The 18,757-nt window shown below is 45.8% G+C and overlaps 1 protein-coding gene across 1 annotated transcript in view; it reads right to left on the bottom strand.

Moving 5' to 3' along the window:
- The window catches only part of Prkar2a (protein kinase cAMP-dependent type II regulatory subunit alpha), a 30,907-nt gene extending 18,749 nt beyond the window's left edge, over positions 1–12,158 (bottom strand). Inside the window, exon 1 of the mRNA XM_048334848.1 lies at positions 11,745–12,158. Coding sequence (XP_048190805.1) covers positions 11,745–12,006 — 262 coding nt within the window. The 5' untranslated portion in view covers positions 12,007–12,158. The remainder of the gene's footprint in view (positions 1–11,744) is intronic.
- Positions 12,159–18,757: the final 6,599 nt, after the last annotated feature.

The following is an 18,757-nucleotide window of genomic DNA, read 5'->3' as shown; positions in this document are numbered from 1 at the left end:
CTTCCATTCACATGGCAACTCTAACTGATGTCACCAGTCCACCTGACTCATCCTGGACTCCCCTTCCACTACTCACGTCTACTTCATTAACAAATCCATCTGTTCTCCCTCCCACTTCCTCTCTTGAATCTGCCTATCTTTCTCCATTGTCTATTGTTAGTCTAGTCGGAAGCACATCATTTCTTGCCAGTCTTCCCAATCTTGCTTTACAATAATCCACAGTCATCTTAACTTGTAAGAGGACAATTTGACAGTCTCTGTCAAAATTTCTAAGTTTTAGCTGCCTTTAGCCTAGAACCAATTCCACTTCTAGAAATGTGTTCTAAACATACGTACATGTATATACACACTGAAAGAAACATATGCAAAGAAATACATATGGATATATAAGGACACTATCACTGTATATATACAAATGCATACTGATGTAATTGTATATACACCATAATTGCTAACATATTGCATGGCATAACAAAAAAAGGTTAACAAAAATTGTCTCGAAGAATAAATTAAAGAGGGCTGGGGATATGGCCTAGTGGCAAGAGAGCTTGCCTAGTATACATGAGGCCCTGGGTTTGATTCCCCAGCACCACATATACAGAAAACGGCCAGAAGTGGCGCTGTGGCTCAAGTGGCAGAGTGCTAGCCTTGAGCAAAAGGAAGCCAGGGACAGTGCTCAGGCCCTGAGTCCAAGGCCCAGGACTGGCCAAAAAAAAAGAATAAATTAAAGAATGTTGGTCCAGCTGGGTGCTGATAGCTCATCCTGTCGGAGTGATTACCTAGCTACTCAGGAGGCTGCTATTCAGAAGGCTGAGATCTGAGGATCCTGGTTCAAAGCCAGCCCAGGCAGGAAAGTCTATGAGACTCTTATCTGCAATTAACCACCAGAAAACTGAGAGTGCAGCTGTGGCTCAAAGTGGTAGAGCACTAGCCTTAAGCAAAAGGGGCGCAGGGATGCCCAGGCCCTGAGTTCAAGCTGCACAATACCCCTCCCCCATAAAAAGAGAAAGGAAAGGAAGGAAGGGAGGGAGGAAGGAAAGAAAGAAAGAAAGTTGAGTATAAACATCTATGCAGCCATTAAAATGGATGGAGTAAGCTAGGTGATTGGCTTACATCAACAATCCTAGCTATTTTAAAGGTTGAGGCCAGAAGGCTGTGGTTTCAGGTCAGCTCAAGCAAAATGGTTTGTTGACTCCATCTCAATACTGTAAGCAAAGTGTGGTGGTGTGCACCCATCAACTAGCTAAGATAGGAAAGCATAAAGTAAGGATCACAATCTGGATGGGGGCTCAAGCAAAAAGAAAAACCCTATCTCAAAATAAACAGTGTAAACAATATCAGAATGGCTCAATAGTAGAGCACCTGCCTAGCAAGCGTGAGCCACATAAATGCCATTCCCCCCTTCAAAAAAAAATAAAGTATGCCATAAACCTATACATACTGACATGGGAAAGACCTTTAAGATACATTGGTATCTGAAAGCTGCAGATCAGTTAAAGAGCTACAAATAATTTCTTTTAGGGGTATAGGGAACTGAACTCAGGGCCTTGCACTTTCCAAGCAGGTAACCTGAGCCATGCTTCCATCCCTTTTGCTTATTTTTGGAATAGCATCTCCCACTTTTTGCCTAAGGCCAACCTGGTAACTTGATCCTCCTATTTACACTTCTCCTGCAGCTGAAATGTCAGGTGTAAACCATCACACCTAGCTTTATTAGTGGAAAAGTCTTCCAAACTTCTGCCCAGGTTGGCCTCAAACTTTGATCCTTTCCCACCTACATCTCCTGTCTGACAACTTCATGAAACTCCTTGTCCAACTGACCCTCCACTGCTAAACTTCAGGCTTGCTTTATTTTTATTTATTTATTTAGCCAGTCCTGGGCCTTGGACTCAGGGCCTGAGCACTGTCCCTGGCTTCTTTTTGCTCAAGGCTACCACTCTGCCACTTGAGCCACAGCGCCCCCTCTGGCCATTTTCCTTATATGTGGTGCTGGGGAATTGAACCCAGGGCTTCATGTATACTAGGAAAGCACTCTTGCCACTAGGCCATATCCCCAGCCCCTTGTAGGCTTGCTTTAAAGCACTACTATTTACAATTTTCTGTCACAAATCGAATCTTTTCTCTCCCAATACCAGGATTTGAAGCCAGAGCTTCAAGCTTGGTTGGCTGGCTTGTTAGACTCTATCTAACACTTGAGCCATGCCTCCAGCTTGGCTTTCTTTTTTTTTGTGCCAGTCCTGGGGCTTGAACTCAGGGTCTGGATGCTGTCCCTGAGCATTTTTGCTCAAGGCTAGCACTTGAATTACAGCTCCACTTCAAGTTTTTTAGTGGTTAAGTCTCATGGACTTGAGAGTTTCATAGACTTTGCTGACCACACTGGTTTTGAACTGCAGTCCTCAGATCTCAGCCTCCTGAGTAGCTAGGGTGACAAGCATGAGCCACTGATGAGAGCCTTAGCTTTTTGCTGGTTATTTTTGAGATGGAAATGTCATAAACTTTCCTGCTTGGGCTATCTTTGAACTTTGATCCTTTGGATCACAGCTTCCAGAGTACCTAGGATTAAAGGCATGAGCTTCTGGTGCCTTTAGGCTTTACCTAAAGCTTAATAAACCAATAGTAAACTCTATCAAGATGACAAAGAACACTGTTAATTGTGGAGATGAAATACCAATAATAATAAAATGTATGTGCCAGGACATGATGTAAATACTTTAAAGGTATTAAGCCAATTAGTTCTCTTTGGGGGATGGAACTGGTGGGTTTTTTTTTGTTTTTTGTTTTTTGTTTTTTTTTTTTGCCAGTCCTGGGCCTTGGACTCAGGGCCTGAGCACGGTCCCTGGCTTCTTCCCGCTCAAGGCTAGCACTCTGCCGCTTGAGCCACAGCGCCGCTTCTGGCCGTTTTCTGTATATGTGGTGCTGGGGAATCGAACCTAGGGCCTCGTGTATCCGAGGCAGGCACTCTTGCCACTAGGCTATATCCCCAGCCCCTGGTGGTTTTTTTTTGTTGTTGTTGTTGGTTTTTTTTTGGCCAGTCCTGGGGCTTGGACTCAGGGCCTGAGCACCCTCCCTGGCTTCTCCCGCTCAAGGCTAGCACTCTGCCACCTGAGCCACAGCGTCCCTTCTGGCTGTTTTCCATATATGTGGTGCTGGAGAGCTTCATGTGTAGAAGGCAAGCGCTCTTGCCACTAGGCCATATTCGCAGCCTGGAACTGGTGTTTTGAACTGAGGGCCGTGTGTTTGCTAGGCCATGTGTCTGACAGGGAGGTGGCTCTACTATGTTAGCCATGACTCCAGCCCTTTTTGATTTTAGTTATTTTTCAAATAGGGTTCAAAGTTAACTTGTTATATACAGTCGATGTCTTAGGGAATTAAGGCTGAATTGTTTTCTTGGGCTTTCATTTAAGATAAGTCATGTATACTAAGGGATTTAAGGAACCTCGGACCCTGGACTGGGAATATGGCCTAGTGGTAAGAGTCCTTGCCTCATATACATGAAGCCCTGGGTTCAATTCCTCAGCACCACATAGATAGAAAAGGCTAGAAGTGGCATTGTGACTCAAGTGGTAGAGTGCTAGCCTTGAGCAAAAAGAACCCAGGGACAGTGCTCAGACCCTGAGTTCAAGCTCCAGGACTGGCCAAAAAAAAAAGTGAAAAAGAAACCTGGGACCCTAAATGAGCATGTGCAAAATACTCCAGCTATTACTTTGGGTTGTAACCTGAGTGACAACAGAAATAAACAGAAATAGGGGCTGGGGATATGGCCTAGTGGCAAAGAGTGCTTGCCTCTTATACCTGAAGCCCTGGGTTCAATTCCCCAGCACCACATATATAGAAAATGGCCAGAAGTGGCGCTGTGGCTCAAGTGGCAGAGTGGTAGCCTTGAGCAAAAAGAAGCCAGGGACAGTACTCAGGCCGGAGTCCAAGCCCCAGGACTGGCAAAAAAAAAAAAAAAAAAAAAAAAAGAAAGAAACAGAAATAAAATTGATATTCATGGGCTGGGGATATGGCCTAGTTGCAAGCATGCTTGCCTCGTAAAATTGACATTCAACTAGATAAATCATGGTAGCCATGGATTAACTATAATTCATAACTAAAAACAATTCATGAATTTATACTCATGTCTTATATATTAATATGTATTATAGACACCTATGACATATATTAATATATAAATACATATATGTATGTATGAATAGATATGTAGGTAGGTCTTCCTTACACTAGAATTTCAGCTAATAAATAAGAAATGAGTACTGCATGATCATATAAGACGAGGATAAGCAAAAATAACTCCAAGAGAAAGACACAGGAGGATTCTATTGCTGACGTTACATTTAAAGTTCTAGGTGAAGTTCCTTTGGCATACCCTACATGGTTCCTGTATATGATTTTGGTACACTGGATATTGTATATATGCTTACCTGATCTAGGGAAGGGAAAGAAAAACGAGGGTGTAAGATATCACAAGAAATGTACTCACTGCCTTATTATGTAACTGTACCCCTTTTGCACAACACCTTGTCAATAAAATTTAATAATAATAAAAAAGAAATGAGTGCTGGAATTTTAAAAATTACTACTTGGTGTCAGAGTGGCAACTCATATGTGTAATGCCAGCTACCTGGGTGAGAAGGGGAGCTGACAGTAGGGTCTCATTCAAGGCCAGCATGGAGGAAAAGTTAGTGAGAACCTGTCTTGAACAGCAAGATGGGTGTACTGGTACACACTTGTAATTCTAGATGTGCAGAAGATGCAGGTACAAGGATCAGAGGCTGAGACCAGCTGAAGCAAAAACGCAAAAACTATCAGAGAAGTAAGTAATGCAAAAAAAAAAAAAAAAAAAAAAAGGTATGGTGTGTGGTTCATCATCTAGCATATTAAAGGCCCTGGATTGAGTTCCCTGTAGTGACAAAAAAAATGTACTCTCTGTCAAATATTGGACAGAGAATAAGTATTTAAGGCAAGAATCCTCAATAGGCACTAATGTGTGAAAATATGAGGAGAAATAGGATCTTCATGGTATCTAATAAATACCACTACTAATGGAGTTAGCCTGCAAAATTATCTACTGATAATATAATAATAATACTTTTTTGTTGTTGTCAGTTGTAGGGCTTGATCTCAGGGCCTGGGCACTGTGCCTGAGCTCTTTTGTTCAAGGTTAGTGCTCTACCACTTTGAGCTATAGCTCCACCTTCAATTTTCTGGTGGCACATTGGAGATAAGAGTCTCACAGGGACTTTTCTGCCCAGGCTGGCTTTGAGCTGCAATCCTCAGGTCTCAGCCCCCTGAGTAGCTAAGATTACAGGTGTGAGCCACCGGTACCCAGCTGTAATAGTACTTTAGAAACCAGGCAGATAGACTTAACTATATGATCAGAATTATCATCAGTAATGAGACTAATGAGATATCTAGCCAAGTGCTAATAGTTCATGACTGTAATTCCTAGCTACGTGGGAGGCTGAGATCTGAGGATCTTGGTTTGAAGCTGGCCTGTGAGACTCTTATTTCTAGTTAATCACCAAAAAGAGATGGAAGTAGAGCTGTTTAAGTAGTGGTACACTAGCCTTGAGCACAAAAGCTCAGGAACAGTGCCCAGCCCCTGACTTCAAACCCTAGGACCTGCACAAAAACAAAGAACACATAAGGGCTACAAAGAACAATGCAAAGGAGAGACTGTTAAAGATCACAAAATGTACTGGGGGGAGCCGGGGGAAATATATTTCACTATCAGAGAAACTGAAACCTCAAATACAATGTTGCTAGTGATTGCCAGGCAAAACAAAATTTGAATGTCTTTCTCATGCTTTTAATCATTTATAACATGTGCCTGGTTTCCATCTAACCTTTGCAGGTTCATTCTCTGAAATACTTTAAAACTAGGTGCCATGTATGTCATTTGTAGGCCCTTTGCTTCTCACTCTATTCTCTATTCCTTTTTTTTTTCTTCAGTTGTGGGGCTTGAATTCTGGGCCTGGGCACTGTCACTGAACTCTTCAATTCAAGGCTAGCACCCTACCACTTGGAGTCTGTTTTTCTGGTAGTTAATTGGAGATGAGAGTCTCATAGACTTTCCTGCCCAGGTTGGCTTTGACAAGATCCTCAGATCTCAACCTCCTGAGTAGCTAGGATTATAGGCGTGCGCTACCAGTGCAGGGCTTTTCACCCTATTTTTGACCTATATCTGTCCTGTGAGGAGAACCAGACAAGAAAATCTATTTTCCTGGCTTGCTATCTCCAATCTCAGAGACCTCAAACTCCCATATCTAAAACCAAACCCATGATCTTCTCCATCCTCTCCATGCTGAGAGCTTTCTCTATTGTCACTAAAGAAAATACAGCTGTCAATCCAGAAGCACAGCCCTGAAATGCAAATTCCCTCTTTGACTCTAGTCTCCAGCACGTTCCATTATCCAACTGTACCTTCTCTTATCTGCCTTAAATCCATCTTGGATAGCTTCTCCCCCAATCCATGCAAACATTATTTCAAACCTACAAACAACAGCCTCTTAATTGATTGGGTTACCTGTTTCAGCTCTAGGCTTTTTCTAACCCTTTCCCTACAATCAACAAAAGTGATCTTTCCAATCAGTCCTCACCATTCCACATCCCTGTCATTTAAAATACTTCAGTAACCTCGTCCCCAGTGTTATAAGGATAACGACAAAACTATCTCTGCTATCATTCTGGCCTTTTCTTCTTTTTTTTAGGTCCAAGACCTGAACTTGGTATCTGATGCTTTCACTCTACCAAATGAGCCACGCCTCTAACCCCTCTGGTCTTTTTCTTGTTCCATCTCATTTCAAGGTCTTTTAGACTGTTCTTTTTTTTTTTTTAAGTCTCCTGTTATTTATTTATTTGCCAGTCCTGGGGCTTGGACTCAGGGCCTGAGCACTGTCCCTGGCTTCTTTTTGCTCAAGGCTAGCACTCAGCCACTTGAGCCACAGCGCCGCTCCTGGCCGTTTTCTATATATGTGGTGCTGAGGAATCGAACCCATGGCTTCATGTATAGGAGGCAAGCACTCTTGCCACTAGGCCATATTCCTAGCCCCTCAGAATGTACTTCTCACCACCTTGTTGAGTTAACTCCTATGGCAACCTTTGAGATATTGGTTACTTCTTTTGGTTACCTCCTTAGGGAAGCCTTACTTAATGTCCTGATAAAGTTTTATTCCCATTACAGCACAGGCTGTGAGAAAATAAAAGTAGCTAAGCCACATTCCCAGCCCTCCTTTCCTATTTTAAGATGCTATGTAAATAGTTGTATTGTTTAAGGAATTAATGGATGGCTACATTTTTCAGATGTTCAGTATGAATGTAATTTTTTCCCCAATCTTTTTTTTCTTTCTTATATCTAGTTAACCACCAGGGAGGAAAAAAAAAAAAAAAAGCCAGGAGTGGAACTCTGACTCAAGTGGTAGATTGGTAGCCTTGAGCTAAAAAGCTCAGGGTCAGTGCCCAGGCCTAGTTCAAACACCAAAACCAACACACACACACACACACACACACACACACACACACACACACACACACACACACACAGCCCTGGGGAATCAGAGTGTAGTAGCTTGGTGATGGGGTGCTTGTCTAACATGCTCTGGTTCAATCTCCAATGCCATTAAAAAAAAATTAGTAGCAATGAAGAGACAAAAATGCCCTGTTATTGACTCCCCTTGGCCCCTATAACTGCTTCTGCTTTCTGACCTGATGAATTTGCTATTTTAAGTACCCTATAAATAAAATCACACAGTACTTGTCATTTGTGTTTCACTTACTTCATTTAGCATATCCTCAATGTTAAAGCATCATCTATGTTAGAGCCTGTATGAGAATTCCATTCCCTAGGACTTGAAATATGGCTCAAATGGTAGTGTTGGCCTAGCACTTACTTGGGTTGTTTCCACCTTTTTAGTTCTGTGTCAATGTTGCTTCTTCAAGAACATTGCTATGCAAGTATCTGACTCTCTACTTTCAGTCCTTTTGGGAATATACTTAGGAATGCCAATTCTTCCATCATAGCAATTCTATGTTTAATTTTCTCGGGAACAGCTAAACCCTTTTCCACAATTGCTGGGCATTTTACATTCCCAGGAGCAATGCACAAGAGATTCAATTTCTTCACCACTAGTTCTTTTTGTTGTTGTTTTGGCTTGGTTTTTGTCAGTGGTGGGGCGTAAACTTGGGGTCTGGTCACTGTCCCTGAGCTCTTCTGCTCAAGGCTAGTGCTCTACCACTTTGAGCCACAGTGCCACTTCCAGTTTTCTGGTGTTTCACAAGAGTCTCACAAGCGATGCTGTTTGAGCTGTCTTTAAACTGTAATCCTCAGATCTCAGCCTCCTGAGTAGCTAGGATTACAGGCATCCCACTTGTTTTTTAAGAATAGCCATCCTAGTTGGCATTGGTGGCTCACACCTGTCATCCTATCAGGAGGCTGAGATCTGAGGATCATGGTTCAAAGCCAACTCTGGGCAAGAAAGTCCATGAGACTCTTTTTTTTTTTTAATTCAAATTTTTATTATCAAACTGATGTACAGAGAGGTTACAGTTTCATACGTTAGGCATTGGATACATTTCTTGTACTGTTTGTCCATGAGACTCTTATCTCCAATTAATTACCCAAATGGCACTGTGGCTCAAAGTGGTAGAACATTAACCTTGAGCACAAAAGCTCAAGGACAGTGCCCAGGTACTGAGTTCAAGTCCCAGGATTGGCAGGCACACACACACACACACACACGCACATGCGCGCACGCGCGCACACACACACACACACACAGAGATATCCTAATGGATTTTTTTTTTTACTTTTTTTTTTTTTTTGGCCAGTCCTAGGCCGTGAACTCAGGGCCTGAGCACTGTCCCTGGCTTCTTTTTTTGCTCAAGGCTAGCACTCTGCCACTTGAGCCACAGCGCCACTTCTGGCCATTTTCTGTATATGTGGTGCTGAGGAATCGAACCCAGGGCCTCATGTATACGAGGCACGCACTCTTGCCACTAGGCCATATTCCCAGCCCCTATCCTAATGGATTTTAATGGGCGTTAAATGGTATCTCACTGTATGGGATATATTTTTAATCTACTAAAAACCTTTTTTTTTTTTTTTGGCCAGTCCTGGGGCTTGGGATTCAGTGCCTGAGCCACTGTCCTTGAGCTTCTTTTTGCTCAAGGCTAGCACTCTGCCTCTTGAGCCACAGGGCCACTTCTGGTTTTTTCTGTTTATGTGGTGCTGAGGAATTGAATCCAGGGCTTCATGCATGCTAGGCAAGCACTCTACCACTAAAGCTACCTTTCCCAGCCCACCAACTCAAATTTGAAGGATAGAAGAAAAAAAAAGATAGGCTAGGTTTGTAGCTCTGTGGCAGAGGGATTGCCAAACCTAAATAAAGCTCTAAATTCCATCTTTAGCACCAAATAAATAGACAGACAGACAGACAGACAGGCTAGAGGCACAGGCCTGACAAGCACAAAAAGCCCTGAGTTCAAACTCCATAGCTCCAAATAAAGTTGTTTTGTTAAAAAAAAAAAAAGAGAAGAAGAAGGAAAACACAAAACAAAATACTTTGCACACTTAAGTGGGACTAATTTTTTAATTACTAGTTATTGTATTGTATAAACAACAAGTGTCCCAAAGGAGGCCATCGCTTTGTGATTTATAGAGGTAACAGTGAAAGAAAGGTAGAGTCATTCTTGAAATAAAGCTTTTAAAAACACATTTATCCCTAGGAGACAGGTGTCATTGTCCTCATTTGAAAGATAAGAAAAATCTCGAATCAAACAGGTTGGACAACCTGTCCTTGACCACAAAGCAAAACTGTGGTAGAGATCTGGGAAATAACTTCCAATTTCCTCCAAACTAATAATATTACATGCAATAAGTCACAGGAAACAAAAGAGCAATTTCTGTCTTTTAGCATGAACAAACTTAGAAACCCTGTCCGGCACATTAACTCCTTCTCAGTTGTGACTTGGATGGGAAGCCAGACCACATTTAACTCAGAATAAGTTTGTTTAGTTGTTTTTCTTAACATGACCTAGTAACATGGAGACTCAAGCATTGTCTCTCAAGTGTTCTCATTGCTATGTTAAATTTTGGCTGTTCAAAAGTAAGAAAATTCTCAGTTGTTAAATTGACAAGTATATGAGGAAGTGATCAAGAAAATGCAATTGCTGGCTGGGAATGTGGCTTAGTGGTAGAGTGCCTAGCATGCACAAAGCCCTGGGATTCCGCAGTATCACATACACAGAAAATGCTGGAAGTGGCTCTGTGGCTCAAAGTGCTAGCCTTGAGCAAAAGAGCTCAGGGACAGTGCCTAGGCCCTGAGTTCAAGCCCCAGGACTGGCAAAAAAAAAAGGAAATTGCTTCTTCATATCCTCATATCCTTGGCTTAGGGGGGAGAGAGAGAGAGAGAGAGAGAGAGAGAGAGAGAGAGAGAGAGAGAGAGAGTGCATGCCCACGCACTAGTACTGGGGCTCAAACTCAAGAGTTGAGCATTGTCTTTAAGCTATTATGCTCAAGGCTAATGCTCTACCACTGGAGTCACAGCTCCACTTCTGGCTTTTCGGTGGTTAATTGGCAATAAGAGTCTCATGGACTTTCCTGACAGGGCTAACTTCAAACCCTGGATCCTCATATCGCAGCCTCTTGAGTACCTATAATTATAGGCATAAGCCATGCAGCACCTAGCGCATATCCTTGCTTAAATCAGATGTACGAAGTGCTGTCTTTTTCACTTGGCAACCCACACACTACACAAGATAGTACTTATCTTCACCTAATTTGATTCCACTGACTTAACCAAATTTATGAACAGCTATCGTTAGCATATATATACTATCTCATATCTATATCTATATCTATATATCAATATAGCTACCGCTATGTATATATATAGATATAGCTATTCATTGCTGTTCATTCCCAGGGACCATATTTTAAGAAACTAACCTAAGTAGGGATGGAAGTGATCTGACTGAAATGCGCCTTGAATACTTCAGCCGAAGGGGAGGAAAAGAATAGACATGAACCGATTTATGGCCAATATTGACAACTGTTGCATGTAGGTTAAGAGCGGACAGGGTTTGTCTTCATCTTTTTGGTCTCTGCTTTGAAGTTCTTCCACACTTTAAAATTTATTTATTTTTTTCCCAAACCATGAATTCTTTTCCCACCAAAGTTAGTGAGTCACTTGTATGTGAATGTTCTAGTCCTTGGGGAAGGAAAGCAAGCTAAAGGGGACGAGGGATCTTAGGGATCTAGTGGTGGGGAAAAGGACACGCGATCTTGGTTAGCGTTTAGGGTGACCAGGACCTTCCCAGGCCCTGAACTACCACCGAGCCAATCAAGAGGGTGAACCCCACACCAATCATTGGGGTGCACCCTCTCCCCCCCCACCCCCCAGGGCTTGGAAGAGGGAAGGGAGACCTCTGAGCTCCATTTGGAAATGGCATATAGACCTTGCTGGTGGGGGTGGGGGTTCTTATATGGGAACCCCACAAACTCCGCTAGAGAGCTCTCAGGGCCTGTGTGTGGCACGATGCCCCGGGACTGGGGGGGGTGGTGGTGGTGGTGGTGGTGGTGGTGGGAAACCCCCTCCATCCCTGGTACCTCGATACACCCCCCCCCCCGACCCACGCCTCCTTCTATCTCCCTTAGGGTCTCCACAGTTGATTCCCACCCCACCCCACCCCCACACACAACGCACCCCATGACCCTGCGATCCCTCCCGGGCTGACGGGCCACCTACTTTCCAAGTCCTCCTCGTCCTCGGATTCCGTGTCCCCGTTCTCGTCGGTGACCGGGATGGAGTCGGGCTCGGGCGTCTTCAGCCCGAAGGCGGTGGTGGTGGCGGCGAGCGGGACGGAGGAGGTCTGGGCGCGGGCCTCGCGCAGGCGGGTGAAGTAGTCCACGGCGAAGTCCACCAGGTCGGGCGGCTGCTTCCGCAGCACCTCCACCGTGTAGCCCTGCAGCAGCTCCGTGAGCCCCGGCGGGATCTGAATGTGGCTCATGCCGGCGGCGCGACGGCGGGAGCGGCAGGGAGACCGGCGGCGGGAGGGGTGGGTGGGGTCCGCACCGCCGGCGGCCACCGTCGTCTTCTCCCCGGCGGCGGCGGCGGCGGCGGCGGCGGCGTCTCCCTCACGCCCGCCCGGCCGCCGTTCGCTCGCTCTCTCGCTCGCTCGCTCGCGCTCTCACTTGGCGCGCCCGCCCGCGAGGTTTTTTTTTTTTTTTTGGCCTTCCCCTCTTCTCCTCACACGCGCGCGCGCACGCACGCGCACGGGCACGCGCGCGCCGCCCGGCTTCGGCCTGCTGCTGCTGCTGCTGCTTCTTCGCGCGTCGCCGTCGGTCTTGAGAGGCCCGGGGTGTGGGCAGCGGTGGCGGGAGGGTGGGCTTTGTGTGCGTGGATATTTTTTGTTTGTTTGTTTTGTTGTTTTTGTTTTTTTTTTAACCCACCCCACTTCCTCTTCGCTTAAACTACCACGGCCAGCTTGGCGCCGCCACTGCTGTCACCGGGCCGCGGCCGCCACCGCCGCCGTCGCCGCCGCTGCTGCTGCGGCTGCGGGGACCCAGGGGGCCGAGCGAAGCTGGGCGGGCGGGGCCCGGGCGCCCGGGTTGTGACGCACGCGGCCGCGCGGGCGGGCGTGCGCGTCCCCGTCGGTTCAGCGGCCTCCAGTGCGCGTGCGCCGCCGGGCTGAGCGCGCGCCCGCCCGCTCGCGCCTTCTCGGACGAGGTATTTACCAAGGAGGGAACAACCTGCCTTTAGGCCAACCTTCCACGTGTTTGTTTTTAAATTTCTTTCTCTCTTTCTTTCTTTCTTGTGCCGGTGCTGGGGCTTGAACTCAGGGCTTCTTGCCTAAGGCTACCTACCACTTGGGAGCCACAGCTCCCCGCCCCCCTCCTTTTCTGGTGGTTCACTGGAGTCTCCTGTTCCTTTCCTTCTCCAGCTGGCTTTGAACCGCTGTCCTCAGATCTCAGCCTCCTGAGTAGCTGGGATGACAGGCGTGAGCCATACCAGTGGCTGGCCAGGTGTGTTCTTTGTGTGTGTGTGTGTGTGTGTGTGTGTGTGTGCTGGTCCTAGGACTTGAACTCAGGGCCCCAGGCTCCACCACTTTGAGCCCCACAGCCCCACTTCTTGTTTTCCGGTGGCTGAGTGGAGATGAGAGCTCACAGCATTGCCGAGGCCGGCTTTGAACCAGGATCCTAGGGGCGGGGGGGGGGCGGGGAATGTCTCAGCCTCCGGAGTAACTAGGATGACCGGTGTGAGCCACCAACTCCTGGGATGTCCTTATGGGTTTTTTTTGTTTGTTTTGTACTCAAGGTTGGTGGCTCTTACCATTTGATCCACTGCTCTACTTTGGGCTTTTTGATGGTTCACTGAACCTGTCCTGCCCCGGCTGGCTTTGAACTGTGATCCTGAATCTGTCCTGCCCCGGCTGGCTTTGAACTGTGATCCTCAGATCTCAGCCTCCTGAGTAGTTAGGATTGCCAGAGTGTTTTGCTTTTTCACATGTTCTTTCAAAACACAGAAAGAACCCCGGGGAGACAGAAACATAGGATCACTTGACCATGGTTCCTGCTGAGTTAAAGGATCCCAAGAAGCAGGACCTGCTCAGAGGAAGATCTGAAAGAAAACCATTACTGCAAGAAGCCAAAGGCTTGACTGAGTCAGGACCACTCTGGAGGACAAGCAGAGTGGGGGAATGAGCACACATCTTTGAAGAGTCCAGTGGATCTGTGAGATAGAATGTCTCCTTAGTGTAAATGTATCAACAAGATGGTAATTGGAGAGTTTGTGGAGCAATAACCTTGAAAGACCAAGCACCCAGAGCCAAATGTGCGTACACTGGAGAAACGGGCATGCCATCCAGAGCAGAAACAACCTTTGTTGTTTGATCCTCCTTTTACTTACTGGTGCCAGGATCACAAGGTCTAGACCAGAACATCCCTTCTCCTCCCCCACTCTCCACACTGGGCTCTGAGCCAGCACTGCCTGAAGATGAACGGACCATAAGGCGCTATTATCCTTTCCCTCAGGGAAAGGGCATAGGTGAACTGGAGAAACTGGGCTAATCTCAAGCTTGCTGTCCCTCCCCTTGCCAGATTGGACCCCCCCCCCCCCGGCTTTTGTGTGTGCGCATGCCCGCGCGGGCCAGTACTGGGGCTTAAACTTCAAGGCCATGCTCAAGATTGGTGCTCTACCACCTGAGCCCTAGCTCCACTTTTCTCCACTTTTCTCTCCAAATAGGAATGGAATGAAAGGTAGGTAGGAATCTTCCTGGGACATCCATTTGATAGCTTAAGCGCTGACCAAACACCCAATGGGGCACAGAATCTGGTTTTATTCCCTGCTAGCAAAATGATTGGCTATAGGCCTGGGAACCTGAAAGACATTTGGGATGCTTAAACACCACCTGGTAATTACTCAGTATTAATTAAAATCTGCACTAGTGTCTCTCATATGGGTCTTGGCACACACCCAGGAGCTCAGTGCTGCTGGGAACTGAGCTCTGAGTAGCAGAAACACCTCATCGCCTATGGTTCAGAGGCCAGCCCAGGCTCTAGGCGAAGTAGGCCTGTGATTATAAGTAATGTCTCTTGAGACAAGTTCTTTTGACTCAGAGATTTTTGGACCATTCGCTTTGGGAGGGGAGGGGCAGTTTGGTGACCCAGTGAAGGAAGGAGTCTTTATTTGCGCACATCTGGAGAAGGTTTACTGATAGAACAAGGCAAATTCATAATTCCTTAGTTTTCCCATATTGTCAAGATTTTATGTTTTAGATGCGGGGGGGGGGGGGCCGCTAGACTTGAGCAAAAGGGCTCAGAGACCATGCCTAGGCCCTGAGTTCAAGCCTCATGACTAAGAGAAAAAAAGGAAAAAAAAAAACAAACCGAAGGCCAGCCTGTAGGCCAAACCTGGCTACTTCCATTAGTCTTTGGTCCCCAAAGGAAGAGTCTATCTCTGCCCCATCTGTAGCCAATGTGAATGACCAATGGAAGAGGATCTGCAAGAATGACCCTTTTTTCTTTCTTTTTTGGCCAGTCCTGGGGCTTGAACTCAGGGCCTGAGCACTGTCCCTGGCTTCTTTTCGCTCAAGGCTAGCACTCTACCACTTGAGCCACAGCGCCACTTCTGGCCTTTTCTGTATATGTGGTGCAGAGGATTTGAACCCAGGGCTTCATGTATGTGAGACAAGCACTCTACCACTAGGCCATATTCCCAGCCCCCATTGAATGCCCATTTGACCAAAGAAAAAGGAGCCCTGGACCAGAAGAGAACTGGGGCCTGAACTCTGCATCTTCCACCTTTATCCCTGAATCCATCCTCCTTGCATTCAAGCATGTCCAGCTGTACCTCTGGAGGTTACCATAGCAACCAAGCCCACAGGCAGCCAGTAACTGGAAAACAGCTGCCAAGAACAAGTAACAGTACGTGGAAAAGGCCAACAGCAGAGATCCTCTGAAGCAAGAGACATAGAAGAGGAAGAGACCTCAAAGCCCTAAAGGATCTAGAGCTCAGCCGGTCAATAGCTTTCATCAACCACCACACCACCAGCCCCAGGCAGAAACAACGGACAAAATGACATCAGTTCTCAGAGATGTTTACAACAATGGATGCAGAGTAGCACAGGGGTAGAACACACACTGTTTAACCTAACAACAGCAGGTCCTAAAGAAAAGATGGATACGATGCTAACTGCTATAGTGAAATAGTCAATTTCATGTATCTTTTTTCCACTGGTCATGGGGCTTGAACTCAGGGCCTGGGTGCTGTCCCTTAGCTTTGTCCACTCAAGCTGAATGCTCTAACCACTTTGAGCCACAGGGCCACTTCCAGTTTTCAGGTGATTCATTGGAGATAAAGAGTCTCAAAAACTTTCCTCCTGGGGCTGGTTTTGAACTATGATCCTCAGATCTCAGCCTTCTGAGTAGCCAGGATTACTGGCATGAGCCACTGTCACCCAGATTCATATACTATATATTTTTATTGTCAGTCCTTGGGGCTTGAACTCAGAGCCTGAGCTTCTTTTGCTCAAGGCTAGCACTCTGTCACTTGAGCCACAGCACCACTTCCGGCTTTTTCTGTGTTATGTGGTACTGAGGAATCGAACCCAGCGCTTCATGCATGCTAGGCAAGCACTCTACCACTAAACCACAATCCCAGCCATCTTATTTTCCTTATGGCCTTTACCTACTGGGGAAACTTAGGCCCACACAGAACATGTTCCTTTCCTGTGTGAATTATTTGTGCCATGCTGGTCCCCTGCCTATTTCCTGGAACTTGCTGCTTATCTATTTCTGCAAGACAGGCCCACTCTGAATTGATTCAGTCTTCCCAATTCACTTAGCATTGACTTCTACCAGTGTGTGTTGGGCAGAAGCGTTCCGAAGCTCTAATTGGCAGGAGCCAGTGAGAAAGTGGGCTCTATTTCCCCTTGCCCTCACCCAAGCTCTCTCAGTCTCCATTATTCCTCCCCCTAGTGAGCCTGTGGCTTTTGATCCAAAAGGTCTGATCTATTTTAACAAACATCCATGCTCCAGGGAGCAGTTAATTCCCAGACCACCTGTTTCTGTACCTGTGAGCCAACCTCTTTCCCAAGACACAGTGTTCCCAGAAAGTGTCATTCGGCAGTGGACTCATGATCTGAAGATACCTTAGGACAAGTAAAGAACCTTAGAGGCATAGGACACCTAGCTAGACAATGACAGATTTTCCTGATTACCAAAGCAAAAAAAAAAAGCAGAAAAAGGAGCCCACAGGGTATTCCACGCCTTCTTGGAGCCTTTGAGGACAGCTATTCTCATCCTGATTTGCATGTTAGGAACCTGGGCTTTTGACCCAGAACAGCAGAAAGGTCTGTAGTATCATCAGTCAAGCAGCCTCAAGGCAACTTCTGATAGCATCTCAAGTCCACTTCTGATAGCATCTCAAGTCTTTAGGGACACTGAGACACCTAGTCCCTATTATCAACTTGTCCTGAATTTTGCAGATCATTTCTTTTTTCCTGTCTGAGTTTAGGTTCCACAAGTAAAGGTCAGGGTAAAAACAACAAACAAACAAAAAGCACTATCCATTAGACACTGAATTAAAGGATAAAGAAATGAAAGAAGGGGTAAGGTTGTAGCTTAGTGGTAGAGTATGTCCAAGGCTCTGAGTTTAATCCTTAGCATTTAAAAAGAGAGAAAAGAAGAAAATGAACCAATGAAGAAAAAATATAGAGGATTTCAGATTCAAAAGGTAGTAAGAATAAGTGGCATGGTAGTTTATGCTTGTAATCCTACCACTTAGGAGTGTCATAAGTTTGAGGCCAGTGTAAGGCCACATAAGGAGAACTAGTCTTGCAAAAGAAAAAAAAAGAGGGGGAGGGCTGTAGGGGATGAAATGTGAGGTATTTACAGCAGAAACTGGGTTAACCATGCTTCTGAGAGTCACTATTGCAACAATTGCCCTATGTCCCTCACCTTTGGCCCAGTTATAACTTTCTTTGTGCTTAAGCAAGACCCTTATCAACCAACTGGTTGTTTTGGCAATCACTGTCTGGCTTCTACTCGAATGTATGGGACAGGTTCACTGGAGAGGGCCACAATTTCCTTCTCTGACCCCATCCCCCATCCCACCAGGAAGAGAAGATGTATCATAAGAACAGGTGGCATTTATTTCAAAGTGCATCGTAAATGGAAGCATGAGCCAGAAGGGAGCAACTCACCATCTGCTTGGCTCCCTTCACAAATATGTCTCCAGGGGCTTCCCCATTTGACTTAACATCTACTGAACACCCAAAGGAGTAAAAGAATCTACCCTTGCAAGTATGAAGGAATTAAAATGGGAGGTGTTTCAAAAGGCAAAGTCACCAGAAGCACGGATTATAAAAGCAATCCTAAACTATGGGGAATGGTTTAGCTAGAATGTAAAATTGATTTCAAAGAGCTAGGCAAAGGCTGAGATTTTAGATCTCAAGTTCAGGATATCAAGAAGAGTTTCAGCAGCTGGGAATGTGGCTCAGTGGTAGAGTGCTTGCCTAGCATGCAGGAAGCCCTGGGTTCGATTCCTTAGTACCACAAACACAAAAAGCCAGAAGCAGCGCTATGGCTCAAGTGGTTGAGTGCTAGACTTGAGCAACAAAAAGCTCAAGGATAGTGCCCAGGCCCTGAGTTCAAGCCCCAGGACTGGCAGAAATTAAAAAAAAAAAAAAAAAAAAAAAAAGAGCTTCAGGAGACACTTAAGATAGCCATTCCGGGGGCTGGGGATATGGCCTAGTGGCAAGAGTGCTTGCCTGAGGCCCTGGGTTCGATTCCCCAGCACCACATATACAGAAAACGGCCAGAAGTGGCGCTGTGGCTCAAGTGGCAGAGTGCTAGCCTTGAGCAAGAAGAAGCCAGGGACAGTGCTCAGGCCCTGATTCCAATGCCCAGGACTGGCCAAAAAAAAAAAAAAAAAAAAGATAGCCATTTCCAAGTCAGTGAGATAGATACCAAAGATCAGATATGAGAGGGGTAATAGATCTTCCCAAGCATAGTTTTTTTTAAATACCATTTTCATCTTTTAAAAATGTAATTTTCAGCTATGTGCTAGTGGCTCGCTCATTTAATCCTAGCTACTCAGGAGACTGAGATCTGAGGATCACTGTTCAAAGCTAGCCCAAACAGGAAAGGTGGTGAGACACTCATTTCCAACGAACCAACGGAAAACCTGAAGTGAAACTGTGGCTCAAAGTGGTAGAGGGCTACCCTTGAGTAAAATAGCTCAGAGTCAGGGCCCAGGCC

This window comes from Perognathus longimembris, chromosome 26 (genome assembly GCF_023159225.1).
Source record: "Perognathus longimembris pacificus isolate PPM17 chromosome 26, ASM2315922v1, whole genome shotgun sequence".
Taxonomy (NCBI): Eukaryota; Metazoa; Chordata; class Mammalia; order Rodentia; family Heteromyidae; genus Perognathus; species Perognathus longimembris.
This window is presented reverse-complemented; position numbering and strand designations above follow the sequence as displayed.